A 23,610-nucleotide genomic window follows, 5' to 3' on the forward strand; every position below is an offset into this window, starting at 1 on the left:
CTTCCCCCTGAAAAATGCATTGTTGGCAAGCACCCAGGTGACTCCCGTGTAAAAGTCATCCAGAGACCACACCTGGAGAAGCGGCGTGTGACCCAGAGGCGGGGCGCGTGCAGGCTGGTGGCGGAGCGGGGCCAGCGCACGCACCCAGGAGCTGATGAGGGCCACGCGGCCGGCTTGGCCGGGGCGATCTCCAGACCCTTCCCCTGAGGGTTCCAAGTCTGGGGCCTCGGCGATAATAAACCCCACGAAGTTTTGCAGACCTGCCTTGTGCCTGCTTTAACGGTCGGGTGTGGGCAGGAAGCAGGAGCCTGCCTTCCCTAGGGACCTGGCTGGTCGCAGCCCCAGGTGTTCCGCTGAGCACTTCAGTACAATTCGAGCATCGTCAGGGTCATCGAGAGGTTGGTAGGAGTTTGTTGGAAAAGTTAGGGGCCTTCTTTTACAAGCCGTCTTTGATGAACTCGATAGTGTGTTTCAAAAGTACTTTTAGGTCAGTCATGATAGACAAATTGCTCCTGAGCTAGATGAGGAAGATCTAAACACACCATCTAAGTACAACACTTAGAGTCAAAGCATACTCTGCTTGTCTTTCATTTGCCCTTAAAAATCTATACAAACAAACGTGAACAGACTCTGGACTCTAAGAATAATATTTCCTATGGACGTATATGGACAGATAAGCAAAACCCTGAGGGAGAAAAAAAACTTCTATTAAAATAAAAATGAAGATCCTCTACGGCTTTATCCTCCTTTGCTCACTAGGGTTCGTTTCTTCCACTTTGAGATAAAAGTAGTTCAGTTTCTCAGGAGATGCTGATTAAAAGCTGAACAAAAAGAAAGTCAGGCTAGACAGACTATCTACCTAGTAGGTACCTACCTACCTACCTACCTGTCTCTGGCCCTGAGTATTCCAGCCATGAGCACAGGGCTTTGTGCAGGACTGGGGTTAAAGGCACTTTAAATAAACACTGACAGGGGCCCTGGGACCACGTCCCCGTCCTTGTTGGTCTCCCAGCTCCCGCTCGCCCCAGAAGCCCACATGTGAAGCTCACGCAGGATGCTCTGGGATCCGGTGGACCCTCTCCACCCCCAGCACCGGGGTCCTTGCCCCCGGAGCTGCTGTTGGCTTCTGTCCAGCTGTGTCTGCATCGGAGCTGACGGTCCTGGGAGCCCACGGAGGTGCCTGGCAGCCTCCCGGGAGCCACGGGGAGCGGAGCGTGTGCTGGGTTTTCACACTCGTGGAGGGAGGGTGAGGGCAGGTGCCACCCTCAGGGCGGCGTCTTGCCTCCTGGGGCTCACCGAGCCCAGCATGCAGGCTGGGCTCGAGCCCCCAACCTTCTCCCTCTATGGGATCTTGGGGCAACGGGGTCCCGGCCGCAGGGGAGCCCCTGACACGGGGGCCTGCGCCCTGGGCTCCTGTCTACCCGGAGATGCCCGCAAAGGTATGCCCCCCACCGCCGCACAGCCCAGCGGGGTTTCTGTCTACATTTCACTGGCTTCGAAGGGCAGGAGGAACCCTTAAATCACTCCTTTCCTTCTCACAAACCCTTTCTCTGATAGAACAGAGTGACCGGAGGGTTTGCAGGAACAACTCAAACCATCCTGGACATCAGGGACCTGGGCCGGCCTGGCCTCCCTCGAGGCTCTTTAGCGTGTGCGTCACTGACAAAGTCCAGGCCGGCCTGGCTGACCCGAGCCAGGGGCCTGGGCTGGAGGGAACTTGGCCTTGGATGGCGTGAACCTCAGCTCCGCCTCCTGGGCCGCGGCCTGGCCTCCTGCACCGAGCGCTCTGGGAAGCAGGACCCCCCCCACCTACTGTGTTTCCCCCTGAAACACACAGGAGACACTCCTCTGGGCACCGAGAAGGGGGTCTGCAAGGAAGCCCGAGCAGGGCCTCTGCCACGATCACTGCCAAATAAACATTTACCAAGCGAAAGATAGCCTTGAGCCCACACTAATTTGTATTTTTAAAAAGTCATTCATAAACTCGAGCATTTTAACTATTAGTTAGGAATTAATCCCAATAAACCGGCAGGCTCTTGTGATGTGAACCCACCGTCATATGGGTTGGTCAGAAGGAATACTTGTCAGCGTTTTTATAGGCTCTTAAAGCGGTTTTAGCTCCATAACTGATAAAGCCGGGCTCAAGCGCTATCAGCCCTGCCGCGTGACTGTCAGCACCACGTAGATAAACTCATCATCGTCCCAGGGAGGACCTAGAAGAGGTTCTGAAGCTGGAGACCCAGGGGGAAGTAGCCTCAGTTGCCCGATTACCGTGGACCTTCTGGGGGCCTAACCTGTGCTGACAGATGGTTAATTTCAAGATCTTATACAGATCAAGAATAAGATCATCAGCCCCAAATTGGGGGCATTTGTCACCTCACCACTGTTGTCAACTCTGAAAGCTGGAGTTGGGTCCAAAAGGATACGGTCCACCGTCACGGGGCCCCTCAGGGGAGGGAAGTGGCATCAGATGAAGATCAAAAGGCAGCTTTGCCATCCAGATTTTTCTATTCTGGATGATTTTTTTTAATACAGATTTTTGGGTCTTTTTTTTAAAAATATTTATTTATTCATTTGGCTGCACTGGGTCTCAGTTGCGGTGTGCGGGATCTTCGTTGGGGCGTGTGTGATCTAGTTCCCTGACCAGGGATCAAACCTGGGCCCCCTGCGTTGGGAGTGTGGAGTCTTAACCACTGGACCACCAGGGAAGTCCACAGATTTTTGAAATAAAGATTTATGTATCACTTTTAAGAACAGCCTTAAATAGGCAGGCATATTGTAGTAATAATAATGTTTAAAAGCTTCGGTGTAGAGATTGCCAGTCAACTACAGGAATGGCAGCCATCACTCTCTGGCCACCACAGTCTGGATGTTTCTGGGAAGCTCCGTGGCTGTTGGGAGGTGCTGGGGATGGGCTTGTAGGGCAGGGCAGGGAAGCCGAGGGCCTCAGAGTCAGGAATGCGGTGGTCCCCGCAGGGCCTGCAGATGCTGAATTGAGATTGTTAGGCATGGAGATGGTGGTTTAGAGAATTGGGTGAGTCAGAATATGAGTGTGCCCGTAACGATGGAAAACGAGTGAACAGGAGAATTTCAGAAATATGAAGCAATTCCCACGGAGACAGTTGGGGCAGGAGTGAGATGTCACCTGGTTCATCAAGAGCAGGAGAGGAAGAGCTGAAGAAAATACTGTGGATAAATGAGGCTCTGTTTCTCCTGTAGTTCCCCACCCAGTGTGATCGGGAGAAGCAGTGTTTCATATCTTCTTCGGAATAGAGATGGTCCACTGTCTCCTGTGATGCCCTTGAATGTATCACTTCACCTTTAGGAGAAGTTCATCTTCTCCTAAAGCAGGATGAAGACTATTCATTCCTGGACTGATAACATTTCAACCTCAAGAGATAATTTCCTTCTCTCTTTAGACCTTGAACAAAACTTTCTGGTAGTTAATTTGAAAGCCCATATTTTGTACTTCTTAATTCTAAGTATGTTCATCTTGTATTTTGAATGGAAAATTAAGAGAGTTGGTCTTAAGTTGATTTTTAGAAATCTTTGTGATCTGATGAGAGTCTGAAAGAGGTTTACATTCCAAAGTACGAAAAGTTTCATCTGCCCTGAGAAATCTGAGATGCGTTGCTGTCCCTATTTTATCAGATTATTGTTTCCAAATTACTATTTTACTCTCCCCCAAACTGGTTTTGGTAAGAAGAGTGGCTTTGAAAACAACTGATATTCTGTTCAACAGAGTATGTTAAAAGGATGGAGAAGTATAAGAATAATGACGAATACCAAAATAATGGTGGTAAGCCCAGGACAGAGGTAAGCCAGCATTCTGAGTGGCGACTCAGGAAGTATATTGGGAGAGGAGGCTTTGGGACCTCTCCCCTTCTCCCCTGTAAGGCAGGCTTATCTCATGAGTTGCCCTTATTTCAGGAGCCAGGCCCCCCCAGGCTGTACTTTAGAGATGGTCAACTGTCTCCTGCGATGCCCTTAAATGTATCCCTTCACCTTTCCAGAGAAGCTCATCTTCTTCTACAGCAGGGTGAAGATTACTCATTCCTGGAGAAAGCTGTCACGCTTTGAAAACCAGCAGAAGTGATTCAGCAAACGTGTTTGTCACGATTTGGGGAGAGGACCCCACAGGGTCCACCCTGACTTGCTTTCTTTAGGGGAACTATGTGGTCCTCTCCTCCTGTAACACCCACCAAAGGAACGATGAAGGCCAACATAAAATACTAGTATGATATCTGCATCGTGTTTCGTGTAAGATATTAAATGTAATTGTGTTTCTCTCCATCTACTTCTAGATTGTTTAGGGTCCTTCTGAGGGAGAACTGCAAAATCAATGAGGCAAAACATGTCAGTAAGTCATAAATACTGATGAAAACAGGCCAGAGGTATTGTTTTGCTTTTGGTAGTTAGTTGCTTTTATTTTAGGGACTTTGAAGAAAGGACCTGAAAATTATCACTCAGCCTGGTATTTATTTTGAAATATACGCTGACCTCTAACTTTCAGAGCCAAACAGCCTAATCCTTGATCATCCCAGAATGAGTTTAGGAATTTGTGACCATGTCCTTTTTACTGGGGATCTGCATACATCACTAACCAGCTGGTTTAGAAGGATGAGAACAGAGGGCCAACCTGAGATGTTCACCTTTTATCAGTTGATCTTTAATGAACGTTCCTGTACGAATGACATCAGAAAAGGTCCTTCCCAATGTACAGGGAAGACACACTCCCTTCTGTAGTGTGCATTTTAAAACGAAGATTCCAAATAGGCTGATAAAAATGGTTGGTGTCTTGTATTTTTATCCATGTTTTGCCTTAGGAGTTTCCTGGAAATTTGCTCAGTGTGAGGGGAAGGGTCAATGTATATAAATAAGGAGGAGGGGATCTGGCGACATTGGGAACACGACCTCTTGCCCTCCAAAGCCTGGGAAGCCCCAGTGAATGCCCCCAGCCCCAGCAGCGTATGGACCCTCCCCTCTGCATACAGAGCGGGGTCAGAGGTTAATGAATGAGGGCTCTCCCCCGCTCCATAGTGGTTTTATAAATAGGGGCTTAAACGGGGTCAGAATAGGGCCTGCACGTTGCTTCCAGACTCTCTCAATCTTCCTGAAGCGATGGTGTTCAAAGATGCCAGCCTTGCACGGGGCAGGGAGAGGTGAGACCTGGTGCGCGGAGATCTGGGTGGCTTCCCCCAGCCCCAGGCATCTCGAGCAGGACCAAATGGAAAACAAAGCGGGGAAGGGCCTCGTTGCCCCTATTCTTCTCCGTAATCCCTTAAAAAATAATTGCAGACCCAACCTCTGGCCTCCAGCACATTTTCCACTTGATTAGAGGCCTTTGTGAGGTGGGAAAGGGACCCGCAGGCCTGTACATTGTGCGAGGCCTGAAATGTCCAGCTGGGATTTTTTTCCATCAAAAGAGGATTTTAGTAAAACCGTTATCAGGGGCTTAGGGGAGCGGAGCTGCTGAGCTGCGCGGCGGGTGGATTAGCACCAGCCGGCCTGTCTGGGCTCTGGGAAGGCGGGAAGGTGTCGGCGGCCACTTGCCCACAGGGCCTTGGCGGCCCGCGAGTTCACGGCAGGTGCAGAGGCAGGAGCGGCCGAGGGCGCGGGGACCTCCCGGCACGGGGTGCTCGTGGGGCTTTCCCTCCGGGCGTCAGGCTGGGCCAGGGGCTTGGGGCCTGCGCGGAGGGGCCTGTCTGCTCCAGGTCGTGCCCACCGCGTGCCTGGCGCCCACCGCAGGCCAGCCTGCACCCCCATCATGGTCTCCATTGACTCGGGGACCGGGTGGCCCGGCCGGACCACTCCAGAGGGCCAGTGATGGCCGTGTGGCCCCTGTACTTTTGTGGGGAGGACGGAGCGGACAGAGGAAGGTGAGGGGTGAGTGCACGTGCGGTGCTGGCCTGGCTTTGCTCACTGTGCCGGGGCCTCTGGGGCTGGGGCTGGGCACGTTACCTAAAACAGCAGCTGTCTCCTTGGGGTGACTCGAGTGCTGGCCAGGACAGAGCGCAGAGGCCCGACTCCTGGGGATCGAGGGACAGAGTCCAGGCCAGGGGAGCCTCACGACACAGAAGGTGTCACACAACAGCCCTGGGACGCTGTCCTTCTGGGTGGTTTTCTCTGCAGGATGGGGAGAGTGGGTAGCACAGAACCTTTGTCCTGACGGTGACGGCTCTGGGAGTGGGACCCGTCGCCTTACCGGGGGGCCCGACACCCTACTGCCAGCTCCTCAGGACAGCCCGGGGACCTAGTAGTCGGAATTGTTGTCTCGTGTCCGATTCACACATCCAGAGGAAGAAGGACCATCCTCCTGAAAACACGAGCAGCCCAGGAACGCTGCTCCCGGAGATGGTGGCCCCAAGCACCCCTCCCAGCTCCTCCTGGGGACCAGGCTGGGCCTGCTGGCCATTGGCCTCCCCTGCACTCACCTCACCTGGTCTCCGTTTATTGCCCTGGTCCCCTCCGCTTGACGTGAGCGATCCGTGTCCTTTTTTCTCTCCTCTGCCACCTGTTTTCTTTATCCGGGTTGTTTCCCTGAATCTGTATTCGCTCCGTGTGTCACTGACAACAGTGTATTTCAGCCTGGGAGTCCACGAAGCTGCCGGGAGGTTTTCTGGTTTCCTACGACCTTCTTGGTTGCTGGCAGGAGCGGTGATCTGCTTCGTGCCTGGGCCCTGAGTTCCAGAAGCTTCTCCTTCCTCTTCTCCCATTTTCTAACCAAAAATGACCTTTGTGTCACCGTGCTGGTGGCCGAGCCTCATTGGGATGGCACGGCGTGGCAGGAGAAGCCACGGGACACGGCCACCTCCACCTTCCACACTTTTATTCCACATCTGCACCAACTGCCCTTCAGATCCTTGCTTTCATTGCCCGAGGCCAGACAATCGGGGCCAAGAGGGCCGGAGACCCCAGCCTGCCCCTCGTTGTGGCATTTTACAGAATCTGGCCAAGTTGGCTCAGTTCTTTCTCCTTGTCTTAATTTCTGCTTCCTGTTCCTAATGTCTGTTTCCCAGGGGAGGAATTTAGGTATGTGAGCAACCTCACTGCTTTTTTTTTTTTTTTTTTTTTATAAAGCTGTTTTGGTTTTTTTTTTTTTTTATTTTTTTTATAGCTACTTTATTTATTTATTTTTGGCTGTGTTGGGTCTTCGGTTCGTGCGAGGGCTTTCTCCAGTTGCGGCAAGCGGGGGCCACTCTTCATCGCGGTGCGGGGACCGCTCTTCATCGCGGTGCGCGGGCCTTTCACTATCGCGGCCCCTCCCGTTGCGGGGCACAGGCTCCAGACGCGCAGGCTCAGTAGTTGTGGCTCACGGGCCCAGCTGCTCCGTGGGATCTTCCCAGACCAGGGCTCAAACCCGTGTCCCCTGCATTAGCAGGCAGATTCTCAACCACTGCGCCACCAGGGAAGCCCTACCTCACTGCTTTATCAGGGCTCTTAATCATTCTCACTTTCATGGGCTCCTTTAGAAGATACTCATCTTGATAATAAAAAACTAAAAATTGATACTCCTAAAAATTTTTAAATATTTTTGTTTTTCCTCAAAGGATCTCTAGAATTTTTCATCACAAACAGTACACTCTCTATTTTGTGTGTGTGTGTGTGTAATAAAAAAAAGCCAGCACTTTTGCTCCTCCTGTTAAAATGGATGTTTCCATGTATGAGTGTAAACTTTTTCCCAAGTTGTTCTCCCAAACTCCCCGAACATGGCAATCTAACAGGATCTGTATGAGATGGTCTTAAAGAAAAGTTAGGAGTTGACGTTTGATTCCCGCCAGCTACATCAGGGAACCGTCCCGAGGGTGCATCTGATACCTGTTCCCAAACCGAGTGCCCAGCACCGGGGTCCCTGACTCCACCAATACTTAAAAATTCCATTTCATCTTCTTGGCGACCTGAGATTGTCTCGCCAGCCCTCACTCACACCGGGAAGGTCTTTGTGGGGAGGCGACCGGGGGCACCTGCCAGAGGGCGTCCAGCTCACAGGCAATGCTGCCACCTGCTGACGGGTCTCGGGGCTAGCAGGCGCTGTGGATAAAGACAGTCCGCCTTTCCACGTGGAAAACAAATACGTGGAGTTTTGCATGAACCGTACTTTACTTTTCTGCCCCACAGCGGATCCTAAAATCGTCTTAGTGCACTTGGGGTAAAGGAAAGCACGAGGCCAGACGCCCGGCTCTGACACTGGTGTGGCCACGACGCAGGGCTGCATCCCCGCGGGGAGGGTGAATGGGTGGGAGAAGGTGGGAGAGGGTTTGCGGGGGATGGGCAGGTCGAGGAACAACGCGGCAAGAGGCAAGATTGACTTTCCACCCCTGCCTTTCACGAGGTGCCCTGCGACCTGTCTCCTAACTTACAGAGACGCAGCTTAGCTTCCGACGCCAGCAGGAGAGAGGCTGTCACTGTGAAATCCTGTGCCCTGCTCTACTGGAGTGAATTTCCGCGGGTCCTCCTGTGATTCCGTTGAGCACTAGACCCTGGCGTGTGGGGAAAAGACAGGCCAGCTGTCTTGCTATGGGTCACTGTCCTGTCGCCCTTTGACTCCGAGCACAATGGCCAGGCGTCTGGACGTCAGGGAGGCTGGGAAGGCCAGTCGTCTATCCAGTCCAGGCTCAGAAAACCCGAAGAGCTCCTCTGCCCGCTATGTCAGGAAGCTGCGCTGGGAGGTCCACAACGTTCAGGCCACAGAACCCTGCCGTCCCGTAGATCCCCGAAAGACGCTAAATTTTGTGCGTTCGAAATGAACTAGAAGAGCTCAAAGTTGCCACTTTAATGCTGTATTTTCATATAGTTTGCTCAAGGCACACCTACTGGCCTTTTTTCTTTTTCTTTTTGGTAGTTCATAGCAGTGGGCTTTGAAGCTGGGAAGCTAAGGTTTAAAGCACTGAGGTAAAAATGGAAGGCCCTGGTTAGTGTATCTTCCATCTAAGAAGGCTAAGAATTTGAGAGGTTTAACTGTTCCAGTTCCTCCCTTATTTCACCCATCTGTCCAGTTTTGGCCTCGGTGATTTTACTGAAGATTCTAAGGAATATGAAGACGAGTTTTGGGGGTTCCTCTCTATTTAGAGACCACTTCTCAAAAAGCAAAATGGAAGCCGGTAGCTATTCCTACACAAACGTATACAAGCGTGTGCATAAAAATGCCAGTTTGGGGTCAACCTTTGCTAAGGAGAAACACTCTTACAAGCAAACATTTGTAGTAAATATTTGCATCATCTTTTTAGATGAGGAAAACAATGCTTTCCAAACCATGTGGAGTAATTCCACACTATTTATAAGAAATGAATCTGGACTGGCCTTTCCCCGCTGTGTCTGTGCCGTTCCTGTCGCTCAGGCCCTGGCCTGGCAGGGGGTCACCGCTGGTGCCGTGAGCGGGCCTGAGCCTCTGGAGGGCGGGTCACATCCCGCGGAGAGCAGGGAACAGAAGCGGTGCTGATGTGAACACACTAGACTAGACCCTTTTACTCTTTCGGGACGGGAGGGATTTGTAGGTAAAACATCTGTAAAGTCAGGGCGTTTTATCCTTGAGTGATGAGAAAACACCTCGTGCTCCCACAGCTCAGTTCTCTGTGGCAGGCGGCCCCGGGCGTGTGGAGTTGTGACTTCTCAGCATGCAGGCGTTTGCGTCGTCTGTTTGTCACTGTCCGTGACGGAGCAGTGCTGGAGAGCTGGCCCAGGTGCTTGAGGACGACAGGGGACCGACTGGACCCTCACTCGTGCTCGGGCCACCCGGGACCCTAAGCCCGTTTACCAACTCCTCGCACTAGCTTTCCGGCTCCTTGAAAAAGGAGTTTGCATAAGTAATGCTTATTAAATAATAATAATAACTTTCAGCATTCGGGGTGTTTACTCCATATGAAAATAATGTGCTCTAGCTCAGCTCTTCAGAAGCAGGGGGTCGGGTGTTGCTTGACAGCAGCTCAGGGAAGGACCCCCGGCTCCCTCCTGCTGGGGACCCGCCTCCCCGGTGATGAGTAGAGTCTGGGGCGGTCACCCGGGCACAGTCTTTCACCCTCATCAAGCCTCTTTCCCCGTTTATAAAATTAAATGTCCGGAATCCACCAGCTTTGGGGAAACACAAATCCGGAGACAGGGAAGCCAAACACGGTCGAGACTCCATGCGTCCGCGGGCCGCATCCACACCCCGCCTGTGTGACCCGGATGCCGTCCACTCTCACAGATGAAAGCGCACACACAGGACAGGGGGCATTCGTCCTTTCCACGAAGTGCAAGAGTGATGAGACAATAAAAAACTTAAGTCTTCTTTGAAGAAAATATGTGCACTTTTCTGGGTTAAACAGAAGATGGAGGAATTCCACTTGGATTGTTTTGTTTGGGGGGGATGTCAGTGTACCCCGTCTCGTGCCGTTACTCCTGCTCTCGTGCCGACTTCCTCTTGCCCTAAACGGGAGGAGCGGCTTTGTCCATGGTACCCAGCGCTCCAGGTGGTACAGGCAGCTCCACCAGGCCGCGTCAGAGCCACCCCTGCAAAAGAGGAAAAGGCTGAAACTGATCAGTTGTGGACATTTAAAGGTACAGCTGTCTGGAAATACCCCTTTTCTGTCCGAGACCTGAGTGTTCGCTCTTTTTCCAGCTGTGCACTCACCTTGGAGACGTTCTAAATTCTTAATAGTTGGCACTGATCCAAATACGAGGTCTCCTCCGTCTGCCAACAGTCACTTTTCAAAAAACTTAACTGGCTCCGTACCGTTTGAGCAAGCACCTTGACAAGACGAGACGGAGGTGTGGCCTGGGCACTGGCTCGGGATTCGATGCAGCTTTCCGATTTCTAATCCTGCGCTTTGCCCAGGACCCACATGATTTCACCAAAAGCCTCGCCCCTGACTCCTCAGGGGTCACGGTGGCACACAATTTAGGTCTTGCCCTCTATTAAAGGGACAGAATTAACTTTTAAAAGGGGGTGACGTCTGATGCAGGGGGGGCAGGGCAGCAGAGGGGGCAACGATGGGTTGACTCACTGGCCCCCTGGCTGCAGCAGAGCCCTGGAAGCAGAGGAACGGTTGTCAGAAGCTGCATGAGGTCTTGGTTTTGTTTTACAAATCTGATCTCTTAATAAGAGGGTCTTATCCTTAGGAAACACGGTGGTCCCTGGGGGCCACTCCCCTCTCCCCTTTGAAAACTTGAGTTCAGATTCTCTAAGTCGGAAGGGAAGGGTTTTACTTATATTGCAAGATCAGCATCTGTCTAATAACCACTGCGGGAAAGCACCTGGATCTGGGGGATAAGCCATGCTTCAATTTACATATCGTATGTTTCCGTTTAAGGGAAGGCTCTTACCTTTAAAAAGAAACTGCCATAAAAGGAACATTGGCTTTTTCAGATCTTTGCTGTTGACTTGAATCATTAAAGAATATGATCAGTTTGAATTTTCTTAACTGTTTAAGGATGTACCGTAAGTTAGGCAAGCATACTTGTCACTGCTGCCAGAGGTGGGATAAATCAAGTGGGCCCTCCCCACCTTAGGACGGAGGAATTGGGCAGGAAGGCGTCTATGGCAGGGAGAATTATTCGGCGACACCCAGTGCTCTTAGCTAGAGGCCTGTCATGGTCCTGAGGGGGCTGCAGACACTGAACCCTGCCGTTCACTTACACATCATCTTTTCAGCAGATGTTTCATGGCTTTTGCCCCATGAGTCTTGGACAAGTACGTGGAACCCTTTCCTGACTGCCACCAACACAGTTCCACAGGTTTATTGCTTCTAGATGATAAAGTTTACACTAAGTTCCTATTTTGTTTTTTCAGTTCTGAAGTTTTGGCAAATACCTGAGCCAGGTTTTTTCTGTTATTCTAAAAATTGCCCTGAAGTGCCTCTTAACTTGTGCACCACCCACATATTACATATCCACTCATGTTCTTAGTGCTTCTATTCTTTAAAAGCATTTCCTTCCATTCCTGTAGGTATGGTGAGGCCAAATCCACTTTTACTCCCTTCCAAGTGGTGCCCTTGGCCTGAGCTTGTCCATCCTGGGTTCAGACAGCCATCACTCGCTTCTGGGAGGTCGCCTTCCTGGAAACCAAGGGGCGATCAGTAGCTGATCCTTCTCCTGGAGTGGAAGGGGGCTGGACTTAGTGGCTGGCTGACTTTAGGCGAGCAGTATTCTTATCTGGAAAAGAGGGTACCTTTCAGCAGGTTGCTTTGAGGACTGGGAGAAATTTTCAAGTACCAGGCAGAGCACACCATTGGTTCTCAACCCTGATTCCTTTCTTTCTGTCAAACAAGGTTGAGGGATAAGCAGTCGCCTCTGACTGATGCAAGGAGGTTTATTCATCTTTCCCGAGACACTCCAGATACATTCTAAACTAGGCCCAGTTCAGGATGAGGACACCAGGCCCGTGATCTTAACTTCCAAACAGTAATTTACTCAGCCTTGAGTCAAGCTTATATTTAACCTTTAAAGTAAAAGCCAAGACAAAGCAGAGAAACAGAAAACCTTCCAGTAATAGTTGGTAGGATTACTTTTTGTATTAAATGAAGGAGGTGAGCACAGAGCCTAAGACTTAGGAGGTGCCCAGATTCTTACTGACCGAATCTGCACAGCCACACGGTCTCTTGGAAGAAGAAAAATAGCCTAAGAACTCACAGCCTGTGGAAGCTTCACGCGCTGTAGAGGCAAATGCTAAATCAGAAAGCTGACCCTGATTCAGAGTCTCTTCTTACTGGGGTTCACACATTTCTTTTTTTTTTTCCAGGCAGTAAGCACTGTAACGTAAGAGGGAAGAAAGAGATTCACACCTTCCCCAAAGAAAAGGAAGATGGATCTAGTGTCAGGCTCCATTAGACCCACTTGTGATGGCTCTCCAAGAAGGAACAATGCAGCTTTTGTGACAGGCCCGTACAGCAAGCTTGGAAACTTTACAAAACAGTCTTACCCAAGAGAAACCTGGTTCTAGCTCTCTTCCTGGAAAGAGGTGTTGATCCAGGAAAGTTTTGTGCTATTCTTATCGGCTCTTCCAGGGATCAGTATTTTTTTAAAAAAAAAAAACCTCAGAAACAAGTAAGACAGACCTCTGCGAAACAGGAATATGAAAAACCCCACTGCTGGAGCATTTATACACTTCCGTTTCCACAGCCCAACCACAGGGTGTCAGATGATTTAGTTATTGTCTACCAAAGGGAGCTCTTTGCTGGAATTGTTGGTATTCAGCCCCAATTCAGTCTAAGAACCCTCACCAGGGTTCGAGTGGCCGCCTTCTTAAAATGCAAATGTGCAAGAACTCCAGGCCGGCCTCCCCGCCCCCAGGAAAGTGCTCCAAGCCGGCGGCGCTGGCGGGGCTGGCGGGGAATGCTAAGGAGGGGCCCACGCCCCCGCCCTGCCGCACTGCTCACACTGAGCCCCAGTCCGCATGACTGAGCGCCCTTAACTTTCCCAACAATGGCCCTGGCGCCCTCCCCGCCCCCTCACAGCCTCCCCACACCCCCTCAGGGTCAAGAAACCCATCTTTCTTCCCACTTCCACATCTCAGGAGGCATTTCTTGAACATCACCCCTAGATCTCATGTCCATGTGGAGAAAAACTGGCCACCCTGGTGAAACTGTGACTCTTTACAAATCTGGTTTAAGAAGAAGTTTCATTTTGTTCAGTTTCTTTAAATTTCCATGTTGTTGACAGTTCAGAACCAGAAATTATATAAATCTCCATTCCAATCACATTTCTAGCAACAAAACATGTAGATGTCAGTGGTGAACCTTATACAGGATAAATTTTTCACCATGAGCTCACACCACACAGGCTGCACGGAACTCTGCATCTTATACTTTTACTTCAGAGACGCAAAACAGCACCTCCTACTGTGGCCTGGACCCAAACACACACTGCCTTAAAAATAATGCACAGATACAAGGCTTTTGTTTTTGGTTTTTTTTTTTCAAAAACATACTTCATATTTCCTCTTTTATTATATAAATATCAGTTTAACCTTTTACTGTAAGAATATAAACGTTTTAAGAGGATCTTTGTTATTATTTATACAAATTCACAAACAGTACAATTAACTGATAAAGGTCTCTGGGTTTCTTTAACTCCATGGTCTCGCATGTTGCTGTGGAGGATTCTAAAAAAAAATAAACCAAAAAAAAATCCAACAAAAATGTACATCCTACACAAAAGTGATTTTTTTTTTAAAGCCACAAGTCCCAACCCCCATCAAAATAAAGAAAGGCATCTACTCCTCCATTTAGAAACAGAATTTTTAAAAACCCACAAACTCCCGTTTTATTAACAGAACAGAGATAAGACATGAATTTCGGTCTCCTCCCCTTCACATTACAGCCCCGGGGGCTCTGGAAGCCAACTCGGCTCCTCTGCTCCCAACAGGAACCCTCACTGTGTGACCTTTTCGTGGGGAAACTTGCAAGAGGGTGAGGGCAGGGCAGAATCTGCATATATAATCATCATTTTCAAGACACAATCTGCATCTCAAACAGACAAAAAAAAACCAAAAAACAAAAACAGTCCGACTCTCATGTCTCCCACACATTTGTGCTATAAATTAAGTCAAGATTTAGGATCACGGCTGGGCCCTCAAATCCCTATGGACAAGGAGAAAAAGGAAAGCAGAGCCAGAATGTGAAGTGGGATACACGGGGTGGATGGGGTTTGGGAAGAAGCCAAAACAAAAAAGATGTACAAACCCGATGGGCATCTTTCCAGTCCAGGCACAAAAATGTTTCAGTCTCAAAATATCTCTCTTGTAGAATTCCAGGGCTTCAGAGAAAAAAGTAAACTAAAACGAGGTAGCCAGACATACACACACACACACACACACACACACATATATATATATGTATATATATATATACACACACACATATATATATATAATTTATATATATATAATATATAGACTATACTCAACAGAAAAAAAAAAAGAGACCATGATGTCAACTTTCTTCAAAAAATAAAAAAAGAAGGACAATACAAATGAAATGAGCGTGAGTAGCAGAGTACTGTCAAAGGACTGATGAGAGACTGCGATTAGTTACGAAGTGGAAGAAGGGTGAAAAGGCCGTTGTAGTTGGGTTTGCTTTTATACGTTTCGAAATAAAAACCAGATCACAGTATTCAAATGAAAGCTTAAGTGAAGGCAGACATTTTCCCCAACTCCCCAGGGCTGAAAGGACTGGTCACTCCCCACCCCCCGTTTCCAAATGCAGCGCGGCGGGGATACAGTAGCTCAATCCGTCCTCCAAACCCCTGCTGGGAGGAGTGGCTGGTGGGTGGCGAGTCCATCTCCGCATCCTCGGGGAAAAGGAGAGGGTGTGGGTGTGGGTGGCGGAGGGACCCCGGACGCAACGAGGGGGGGGAGGGGAGGACGAGCCTGGGGCTCCGCGTCATGGCCCCCACCGCGTCCGCGGCAGTGCTCTGGGTCTACGTGTGCGTGTCGAGTGAGCGCGGGGGCCGCGGCGGTGGCATGAGGACGAACAGGGCGGGGCCGGGGGAGTTGGTGCTGCCGCCCTCACCTGACCTTCTCACTGTCCGTCATCTGCCAGAGGCCCAGGTTGAGTACCTTGAGGCAGGGCAGCTGCGTGATGCGCTCCAGGCCGCGCTTGGTGATGCGGGTGCAGCCGTACAGGTCGATGCCGGTGAGCTGGCTCAGGTGCTCGGCGATCAGCTCCAGGCCCTTGTCCGTGATGCGCACACACTGCCCGATGTTGAGTGTGCGCAGCCCGTGCATCTGCCGCACCATGCGGTTGATGCCGTCGTCGCTGATGTGGCAGGAGCAGAGGGAAAGGGACTTGAGACCGTCCAGCCCCTGCGCTATGTAAGCCAGGCTCTGGTCCCCCACCTTGTCACAGAAGGACACATCCAGCCCCGAGAGGCGCAGGCTGCCCATGGCCAGATGCATGATGCCCGTGTCACTGATGTTGTCGCAGGAGCGCAGGTTAAGGCTGCGCAGGCTGCCCATGTGCGACAGGTGCAGGAGGCCTGCGTCCGAGATGCCTCCGCAGAAGCTGAGGTTGAGGAGCCTCAAGCCCGTCAGCCCCCGGGAGATGTGCTTCAGAGACAGATCCGTGAGCTTCTGGCAGTCCTGCAGCGTGAGCTGCTCCAGGCCCAGGCAGCCCTCGGCCGCGCTGCGCGTCATGCCGGCCAGGTGCCCGATGCCCACGTCCGAGAGGTGGCGGCAGCTGCGGAGATTAAGGCTCTTGAGGCGCTGCAGGCCCCAGGCGATGAGCAGGAGGCCGGTGTTGGTGATGTTGCTGCAGCCGCCCAGCTCCAGCACCTCCAGGCCCTTGAGGTACTGGGCTATGCGGCCCAGGCTGCTGTCGGTGATCTGCTTGCAGAGGCTCAGGTTGAGGGCGCGCAGCGAGCCGATCTCCTGCACGAACGCGTGGCCCAGTCCGTTGTCGGTGAGGTTGTAGCAGCCGCTGAGGTTGAGGCTCTCGATGTTGGCCATGCCCTGGATCACGTAGCTGAGGCTGCGGCGCAGGCTCAGGATCTGTACCCGGCGGATGCCCCGGGCCTGCAGGCTGGGGAACAGCGACGGGTTGGCCCGGCGCAGGTGCAGCTTGGCCTCCACCCCCCGCCACACCGACTTGTGGTAGGCGGCGTCCCGCCAGGCCGTGCACACCTGCGCCGCGCGCCCCTTGTCGCGCACGTCCAGGTAGCCGAAGATCATGGCCAGCAGCTCGGGGAACAGGCACGAGATGTGCGTCTCCATCTTCCTCCCCGCGGCGCCCGGGAGGAGGCGCGGGCCCCGCTCCCGCCCGAGCGACGAGGCGGCTGGCCGGCCGCGCCGCGGGCCCAACGGACGCGCCTCCCGCCTTCCGGCTCGGCGCCGCTCCTCCTCCCGTCCGCGCGTCCTTCCTGCCGCCCTGCCCGCCCTCCCCGCCCGGCGCGCTCGGCGCTCACATCCCGGGCGGGCGCCCCCGCAGCCCGGCCCTTGCTGGGCTCAGCCCTGCCGCGCCCGGCCCGCGCCGCCCCGCGCGCCCCGCCGCCGCCGCCGCCGCGCCCCCGGCCGCATCCTCCGGCGCCGCGCGGGCCGGGCTGCGCGCTCGGGCTGGGCGCCGGGAGGCTGCGGCCGCCTTTGTCCTCGCCCGCTTTTCAAAGCTGCCAGCGGGCCGCCCGCACTCGGCCGCCCCGGCGGGGGGACCTCGGGCCGGCGCGCGCTCGGCCCCCGCGTCCGCGCGCGGGGCAGCGCCGGCCGGCACGGAGCGCGCGCGCGGAGCCGACCCGGGGCGAGCGGCGGCCGCGCCGGGGGCGTCCGGGCCGGACCCGCTGCTCTCCGCGCCTCCGCGCCCCCGCCCCCCGCGCTCCCCCGCGCGCGCGCGATGGTACGAGCCTGCGCGCCGGAACTGCCGGCGTTGTCCTGGAAACCGAGCGCCGGCCCGCCGCGGGTTAACCCTGTGCGCGCCGTCGGGGCGCCGGCCGGGCCCGCCGCCGCCGCCGCTTCCGCCGCCTCCACCGCCCGCAAGGAGCCGCCGGCCACGCCCGGCCCGCGTCTAGGCTCCGCGCCGCCGGGTTCGAGGCCTCCCCGCGCGCTCCCGGCCCAGCCTCCCGCCCGCTCCCTTTATCCTCCCGCAAGACCCTCCTCCCCGGACCGCTGCTCGGTGACCGCCCCGCTCTCCTCCCCGCCTCCGTCCCCGGGGCCCCGCCGCGCGTCTGTTCGGCCACCTCCTCGGTCCTCCCCAGTGGGCGGCTTCCCACGGTTCTTTTCTCTCCAGTCTTGTGCCCTAAACTGGGGAGAAACTCAGGACTACCCGCGCGTCCCTTAGCCGAGCACGGCCTCCCCCAGTGCGCACTCTGGATCTAGCCATTACCACTTCCTTCTAGCATGTTCCGGGTGTTTCCAGACACCGCCGCCAGTGCGCTCCCTCGGCTCCTTCTGCATCTCAACTTCCTCCGCTTCCGCACTCGGCCGGCAGCCCTGGGCTGCGCCGCGTCGCCTCCGCCTGCCTCGCGCCCGGAGGGAGCAGCCTCCCCTCAACCCTTACCGCCACCGCTTTCTTTCTTGTCAGCCTCTTAGACGATGAAGGGCCCAGTTGTGCCGACAGTCAGTGTGTTCGTATGTGCCGATACAATTTTATCTTTTGACAAAACAGAGTGACGATTGGGCTTGGTTTAAGGTGCTCCAGCAAATGTCTGTTCCTTTACAAACTGTGTTCTCTGGAACCATGGAATGCGCCAGTCTAGACCGTGGCTCCTGGGTCTTAAATGCCCACTCAGAGGATAGGGTTTCAAAAGTTTCATTTTAACTACCTTCAAACCAAGAATTTTGGAACCAGAAAAATGACCCTCTGTGTTTTTAAGGAATTTGTGAATCCACACAACAAGATGCAAGACAGTCTGGTTCAGCTATCAAAAACAGAGAATGGTTTCATTGATTCTTCGAGAACCTGAACAAGGTTTTGACTGGGTTCCGTATTCAGTGTATGAGGTTCCCTTTTGGCCACTTACTTCTCTTTTGCCCAGGAGACCAGTAGCGGGCCAAGTACATACAGATAAGTAATAGGCATAATACCTTTGTAGACTGCCACCCACCTCCCCTGTTCCTAAATCAGGAAATGCAGAAGCAAAATCCTTCACCCACGATGCACGTGGTGCAAGGCCCAGAGATTTTTATAACCCTCCTGGAATCATGTTGGGTTGTGTTGGTCATCTAGAGGATTCCAAACGTGCTGTGCAGTGAGAGTCTCAATTCTGGGCTGCACCTGGGTTGGCACTCTTCTCCTGGGCTGTATCTAGGCATACACTGGTCTCCGTCACTGCTGCCCAAACTTTTACCTTACACGCTACGTGAAGTGACTTTTTCTGTTGTTCTGTGGATGTAGATGTGTTTGTGTTGATATCAAGGTCTTAATCCACAACACCTTAATCCTCCTTATCACAAAACAAAGTGCTAGACCACCAGTGGGGGGCGGGGTGGCTGACCTGAAGAGAAGGAGCTTAGCCGTGTCCCTCCTCCAGACCCGCTGCTGCTCTCAAGTCTGAAAAGTAGTTCAGAGGTGCCTGGAAGCACTTTCTCGAGAAGTGGACCACCTGCTCCTAGCTCTCGCGAAGTTTTTTCTTGAGTTTAACTCTAGAATGGTATTAATTCAGGACCTTTTATGTAAGGCGTTCAAACATATATGACAAGGATTTTCAGCAATATGATTGTGTTCACTTTCAATAAACAGGAGAATAAACATCAAGAAGTATCTTAGAAAATGCACATTAGTGGGGAAACAAGAGTGGCATCAGGTGAACCCTCTGCTGAGTCTGGGGCATGGAGGAAGTGTCTCCCCTTTCCGAGGCTCAGTGTCCTTGTGTTTCACTAGGGCAGATTGACTGGATAATCTCCAGGGATCTTCTCAACAGTTACCCGCTGGGAAACCATGAGCCTCTCTGAGTCCTGTCTCAGCCCGACATTTCGCATTGTTCCTAATGCAACCCGGAGAGTAGGGATAGTTTCACGTGCACTGGCTTCTTGGGGGTTTCAGTTTAGGCTGTGATTTAGGACACAAAAATAGGTGGAGGGAATTATGGACCAGAGACTGGTGGTCTGGAGAAGATGTATATCAATGTAGAGGGTCCTGTGGACAGCTACTCATATTTTGAGTCCAGGTTGAGACTTTTGTATATGATTCAACAGCTTGCAACCAAGGTGAAGTTTTTTTCTGAATGAGCTCTGAACTTCTGTTTAGAAGCAGAGGTGATAGCCCTGTGTACAGAGTCTCTAAAACTTTACCGAGAATTTTAAAGACACTGGTTTTTCAGATAGGGTGTGTTTTTCATCTGGGTGGGGCCTGGGAAAATTGTGAGGCCCAACCCAAAGATGAGGCTTACTTAAGGATGTAAACTTCCTGGGGCTTCCCTGGTGGCGCAGTGGTTGGGACTCCACGCTCCCCATGCCGTGGGCCTGGGTTCAATCCCTGGTCAGGGAACTAGATCCCACATGCATGTCGCAACTAAGAGCTCTCATGCCACAACTAGGGAGCCCGCATGTCTCAACTAAGGAGCCCACGAGCCACAACTAAGACCTGGCACGACCAAATAAATAAATATTAAAAAAAAAAAAAAAAGATGTATGCTTCCTCACACAGAGAGGCAGGAAAGATCAGAAGAGATCCGTAGCTTTTAAACTCCTCATTCAAGAATATATGTGTCCAGGGCTTCCCTGGTGGTGCAGTGGTTAAGAATCCGCCTGCCAATGCAGGGGACACGGGTTCGAGCCCTGGTCCAGGAATATCCCACCTGCCGCAGAGCAACTAAGCCCGTGTGCCGCAACTACTGAGCCTGTGCTCTAGAGCCCGCGAGCCACAACTACTGAGCCCGCGTGCCACAACTAGTGAAGCCTGCATGCCTAGAGCCTGTGCTCCGCAACAAGAGAAGCCACCTCAATGAGAAGCCCGCGCACCGCAATGAAGAGTAGCCCCCACTTGCCGCAACTAGAGAAAGCCCGCACGCAGCAACGAAGACCCAGCGCAGCCAAAAATAAAAATAAATAAAATAAAATAAATTTATTAAAAAAAAAAAAAAAAAAGGAGTGTAGGTGTCCAGAAACAGTGACCCAGAGTCTAGCTGGTGGGCGTTGGATCAAAGGAGTTAAAACGTGTGTGTTTTCTGTTAACTCTAATGTATCCACGGCACAATGGATGCCTCGCAGGAGGCGCTCTGTAAATGCGGTTGAACTGAAGTGAATGAGAACGATAACAATGATATAATCTCTTTACGAAAGACTTCATACATATCAAAACTTTTCTGGACCACCAGTAACAATGGATATCTGAGGTTTACAAGATCGTGCCTTTCCAACTACTTACCCACTTCAAGGCAATGTTCTCTCTATTCCTAAGTAAGTCTAAGCAGGAGAGTATCCTGGGGCACCTCTTGATTAGAGAAAAGGTAAGACATAGTGAGGACTTGATTCACTGACTGCAAAGAGAAGATTTAACTAGAAACAACAACAGAACAACCTCATTGAATAATGCGCAAAGGACTTGAACAGACAGTTCTCCAAAGAAGACATACAGGTGGCCAACAAGCAGGTGAAAAGATGTTCAGCATCATTAAGCATTAGGGAAATGCTAATCAAAACCACAATAAGATATTATCTCATACCCGTTAGAATGGCTGCAATGAATAAGACAAAATAACAAGTGTTGGTGAGGAGGTAGAGATATTGGAACCCTGGTGTGCTGTTGGTGGGAATGTGAAATGGTACGGCTGCTGTGGGAAACAGTATGGAGGCTCCTCAAAAACTTAAAAATAGAGCTACCTTATGATCCAGCAATTCCACTTCTGGGCATATACCAAAAATAAATAAAAGCAGAGTCTAGACGCACCATTTGTACACCCAAGTTCATAGCATTATCTGCAACAGCCAAAAGGTAGGAGCAACCCAAGTGTCCCTCACAGATCATGGATAAACACAAGACGGTCTATCCATATGATGGAATATTATTCAGCCTTAAAAAAGGAAGGAAATCCTGTCACACACCACAGCATGGAGGGGGCTTGAAGACATCATGCTGAGTGAAGTAAGCCAGTCACAAAAAGACAAATACTGTATTATTTCGCTTATAAGAGGTATGTAGAATAGTCAAAATCACAGAAACAGAAAGTAGAAGGGTGGCTGCCAGAGGCTGAGGGAGGGGAGCTGTTTCGGGGCACAGAGTTTCAGTTTTGCAAGATGAACAAGTTCTGGAAATTTGTTGCACAATGTGAATGTACTTAACACTATTGAATTGTACACCTTAAAATGGTTAAGATGGTAAGTTTTACGTTATATATATTTTACCACAATTAAAAATGAAAAGATTTAAACAGAACCAACATTGTGAAATGAAGATGTAAATAAATAGGAAAAATAGGTGAAAATTGTCCTCACGTCAACAAGTTCCTGGAACACCCCGAAATATTTGTTTACTCTCTCCCAAATTATTAGTTCATTGTATCCTGTAAACAAGGGCTTTATCCACCCCAATAAAAATAAGGGCTTGAGGTCTGGGTAGCTGGCGCCCTCTCCTGAGGATGACGGGGCCCTTTCATGTACAAACTGGAAAAACTCATGCGAAAGAGACGGGGTGCTATTAATAATCGCCCCCGGATGAATAGACACGCCCTCCTCTTACACTGGAAATGCGGCTGCATTTGAAATTTGTTGTTTGCAACTTTTGAGTGTTAACTGTACCATATATTTTCTTTTTTTTAAATTAATTTATTTTATTATTTTATTTTTTAAAATTTATTTATTTATTTATTTTGGCTGCGTTGGGGCTTCGTTGCTGTGCGCGGGCTTTCTCTAGTTGCGGCAAGCGGGGGCTACTCATCTTTGCGGTGCGGTGGCTTCTCTTGTTGCGGAGCACCGGCTCTAGGCGCGCGGGCTTCACTAGTTGTGGCTCGCAGGCTCTAGAGCGCAGGCTCAGTAGTTGTGGTGCACAGGCTTAGTTGCTCCACAGCATGTGGGATCTTCCCAGACCAGGGCTTGAATATGTGTCCCCTGCATTGGCAGGCAGATTCTTAACCACTGCGCCACCAGGGAAGCCTAACATATATCTTCATATTTTCAGGCGCCCGACGAAAGGATTAGGAATACTTTGATCGAATAACCCCAAGTATCAGTTATTAGTTGTTAATATTAACAAACACCTTAGGTACTTGTTACCAAGCAGGTAGCTATGACAACCCTAAAATAAAACAGGCCATCTTGTAAATGTAGCCATTTCCAAGCACTGAACACTTGGGAAGGTGGGTTTTCAATCATGTGATGGTTCAGGAAATGTTCCTACAACTGGTGTGCACGGCTCTGTGCCCTGGAGTAGACAAAGATGCAGAGGGTATGTCTGCTTCTTAGGACTCAGGACCCGGCAACGCGCTACGAAATAGTTTCCGTATTATCAGTGGGGTAAGTGCCAATGGAGTGATGGTTATAAATAAAATGTTCTCAGTTTAGAGGACCACTACAGAGAAGCCTCGAATTTGAATAGTGTTGATGAGAGGCAAGTCATTACATAGGGTGGAAATTTATTTAGAGAACAGGCTGGCTTTACTTTACTAGTTTAGGAAAAAATAACGCCATAATAGCAAACATACATTGTCATACATTATTCTGATTCTTCAGTATTGAAGAATATTGAAAATTTCCTTTTCAGGGAATTCCCTGGCGGCCCAGTGGTTTGGACTCGGCACTTTCACTGCTGAGCGCCCGGGTTCAGTCCCTGGTTGGGTAACCAAGATCCCACAAGCCGTGCGACATGACCCCCCAAAAAGAATCACCTTTTCAAAGAATTCTTAGCTTTTTCTCTTTATTCTCTTTCAAGAATAAGAAACTTTATCTTAACTGTTGTCTATCCGGAACTGGAATTTGGCTTCTGAAGTCAGAAATTCTTAGTTCATGGTCTGGACTTTGCTACTGTTTTTAGAACAGAGACTGACTTGGGAAAAAATTATTTTAAATCGGCTGTCTTTCTCCTCATTTTGCCCGACAATAGAGCTTGGTGCCTCACACCCTGGGGGGGGGGCAGTGAGAGGGGACCACTGAGACATTGACTGACCCCTGGGACGGCCCAGGTCCGAGGGGGGCTCCCCTAGGTGCCCGTGACTTGAGGCCCCTTGACACAGGGCTGTTCCCCAGGCAGTGTCCTGAGGAGTTAAGTGTCCCCCAGA

The 23,610-nt window shown here is 51.2% G+C and overlaps 2 protein-coding genes across 2 annotated transcripts in view; one reads left to right on the plus strand and one right to left on the minus strand.

Annotated features, from left to right (window-relative positions):
• The window catches only part of WNT5B (Wnt family member 5B), a 90,025-nt gene that overhangs the window by 29,816 nt on the left and 36,599 nt on the right, over positions 1-23,610 (plus strand). The gene's annotated exons all lie outside the window — the stretch shown is intronic.
• Positions 13,438-17,215, minus strand: FBXL14 (F-box and leucine rich repeat protein 14). The gene has a single exon (XM_007178643.3). It carries the CDS (start codon positions 16,682-16,684, stop codon positions 15,482-15,484), a length of 1,203 nt encoding a protein of 400 aa, XP_007178705.1. The 5' UTR covers positions 16,685-17,215; the 3' UTR covers positions 13,438-15,481.

The sequence above is a fragment of the Balaenoptera acutorostrata genome, chromosome 11, assembly GCF_949987535.1.
Source record: "Balaenoptera acutorostrata chromosome 11, mBalAcu1.1, whole genome shotgun sequence".
NCBI lineage: Eukaryota > Metazoa > Chordata > Mammalia > Artiodactyla > Balaenopteridae > Balaenoptera > Balaenoptera acutorostrata.

Coding starts and splice junctions, on each gene's coding strand:
- FBXL14 (XM_007178643.3), bottom strand. CDS start 16,684: ATGGAGACGCACATCTCGTGCCTGTTCCCCGAGCTGCTGGCCATGATC.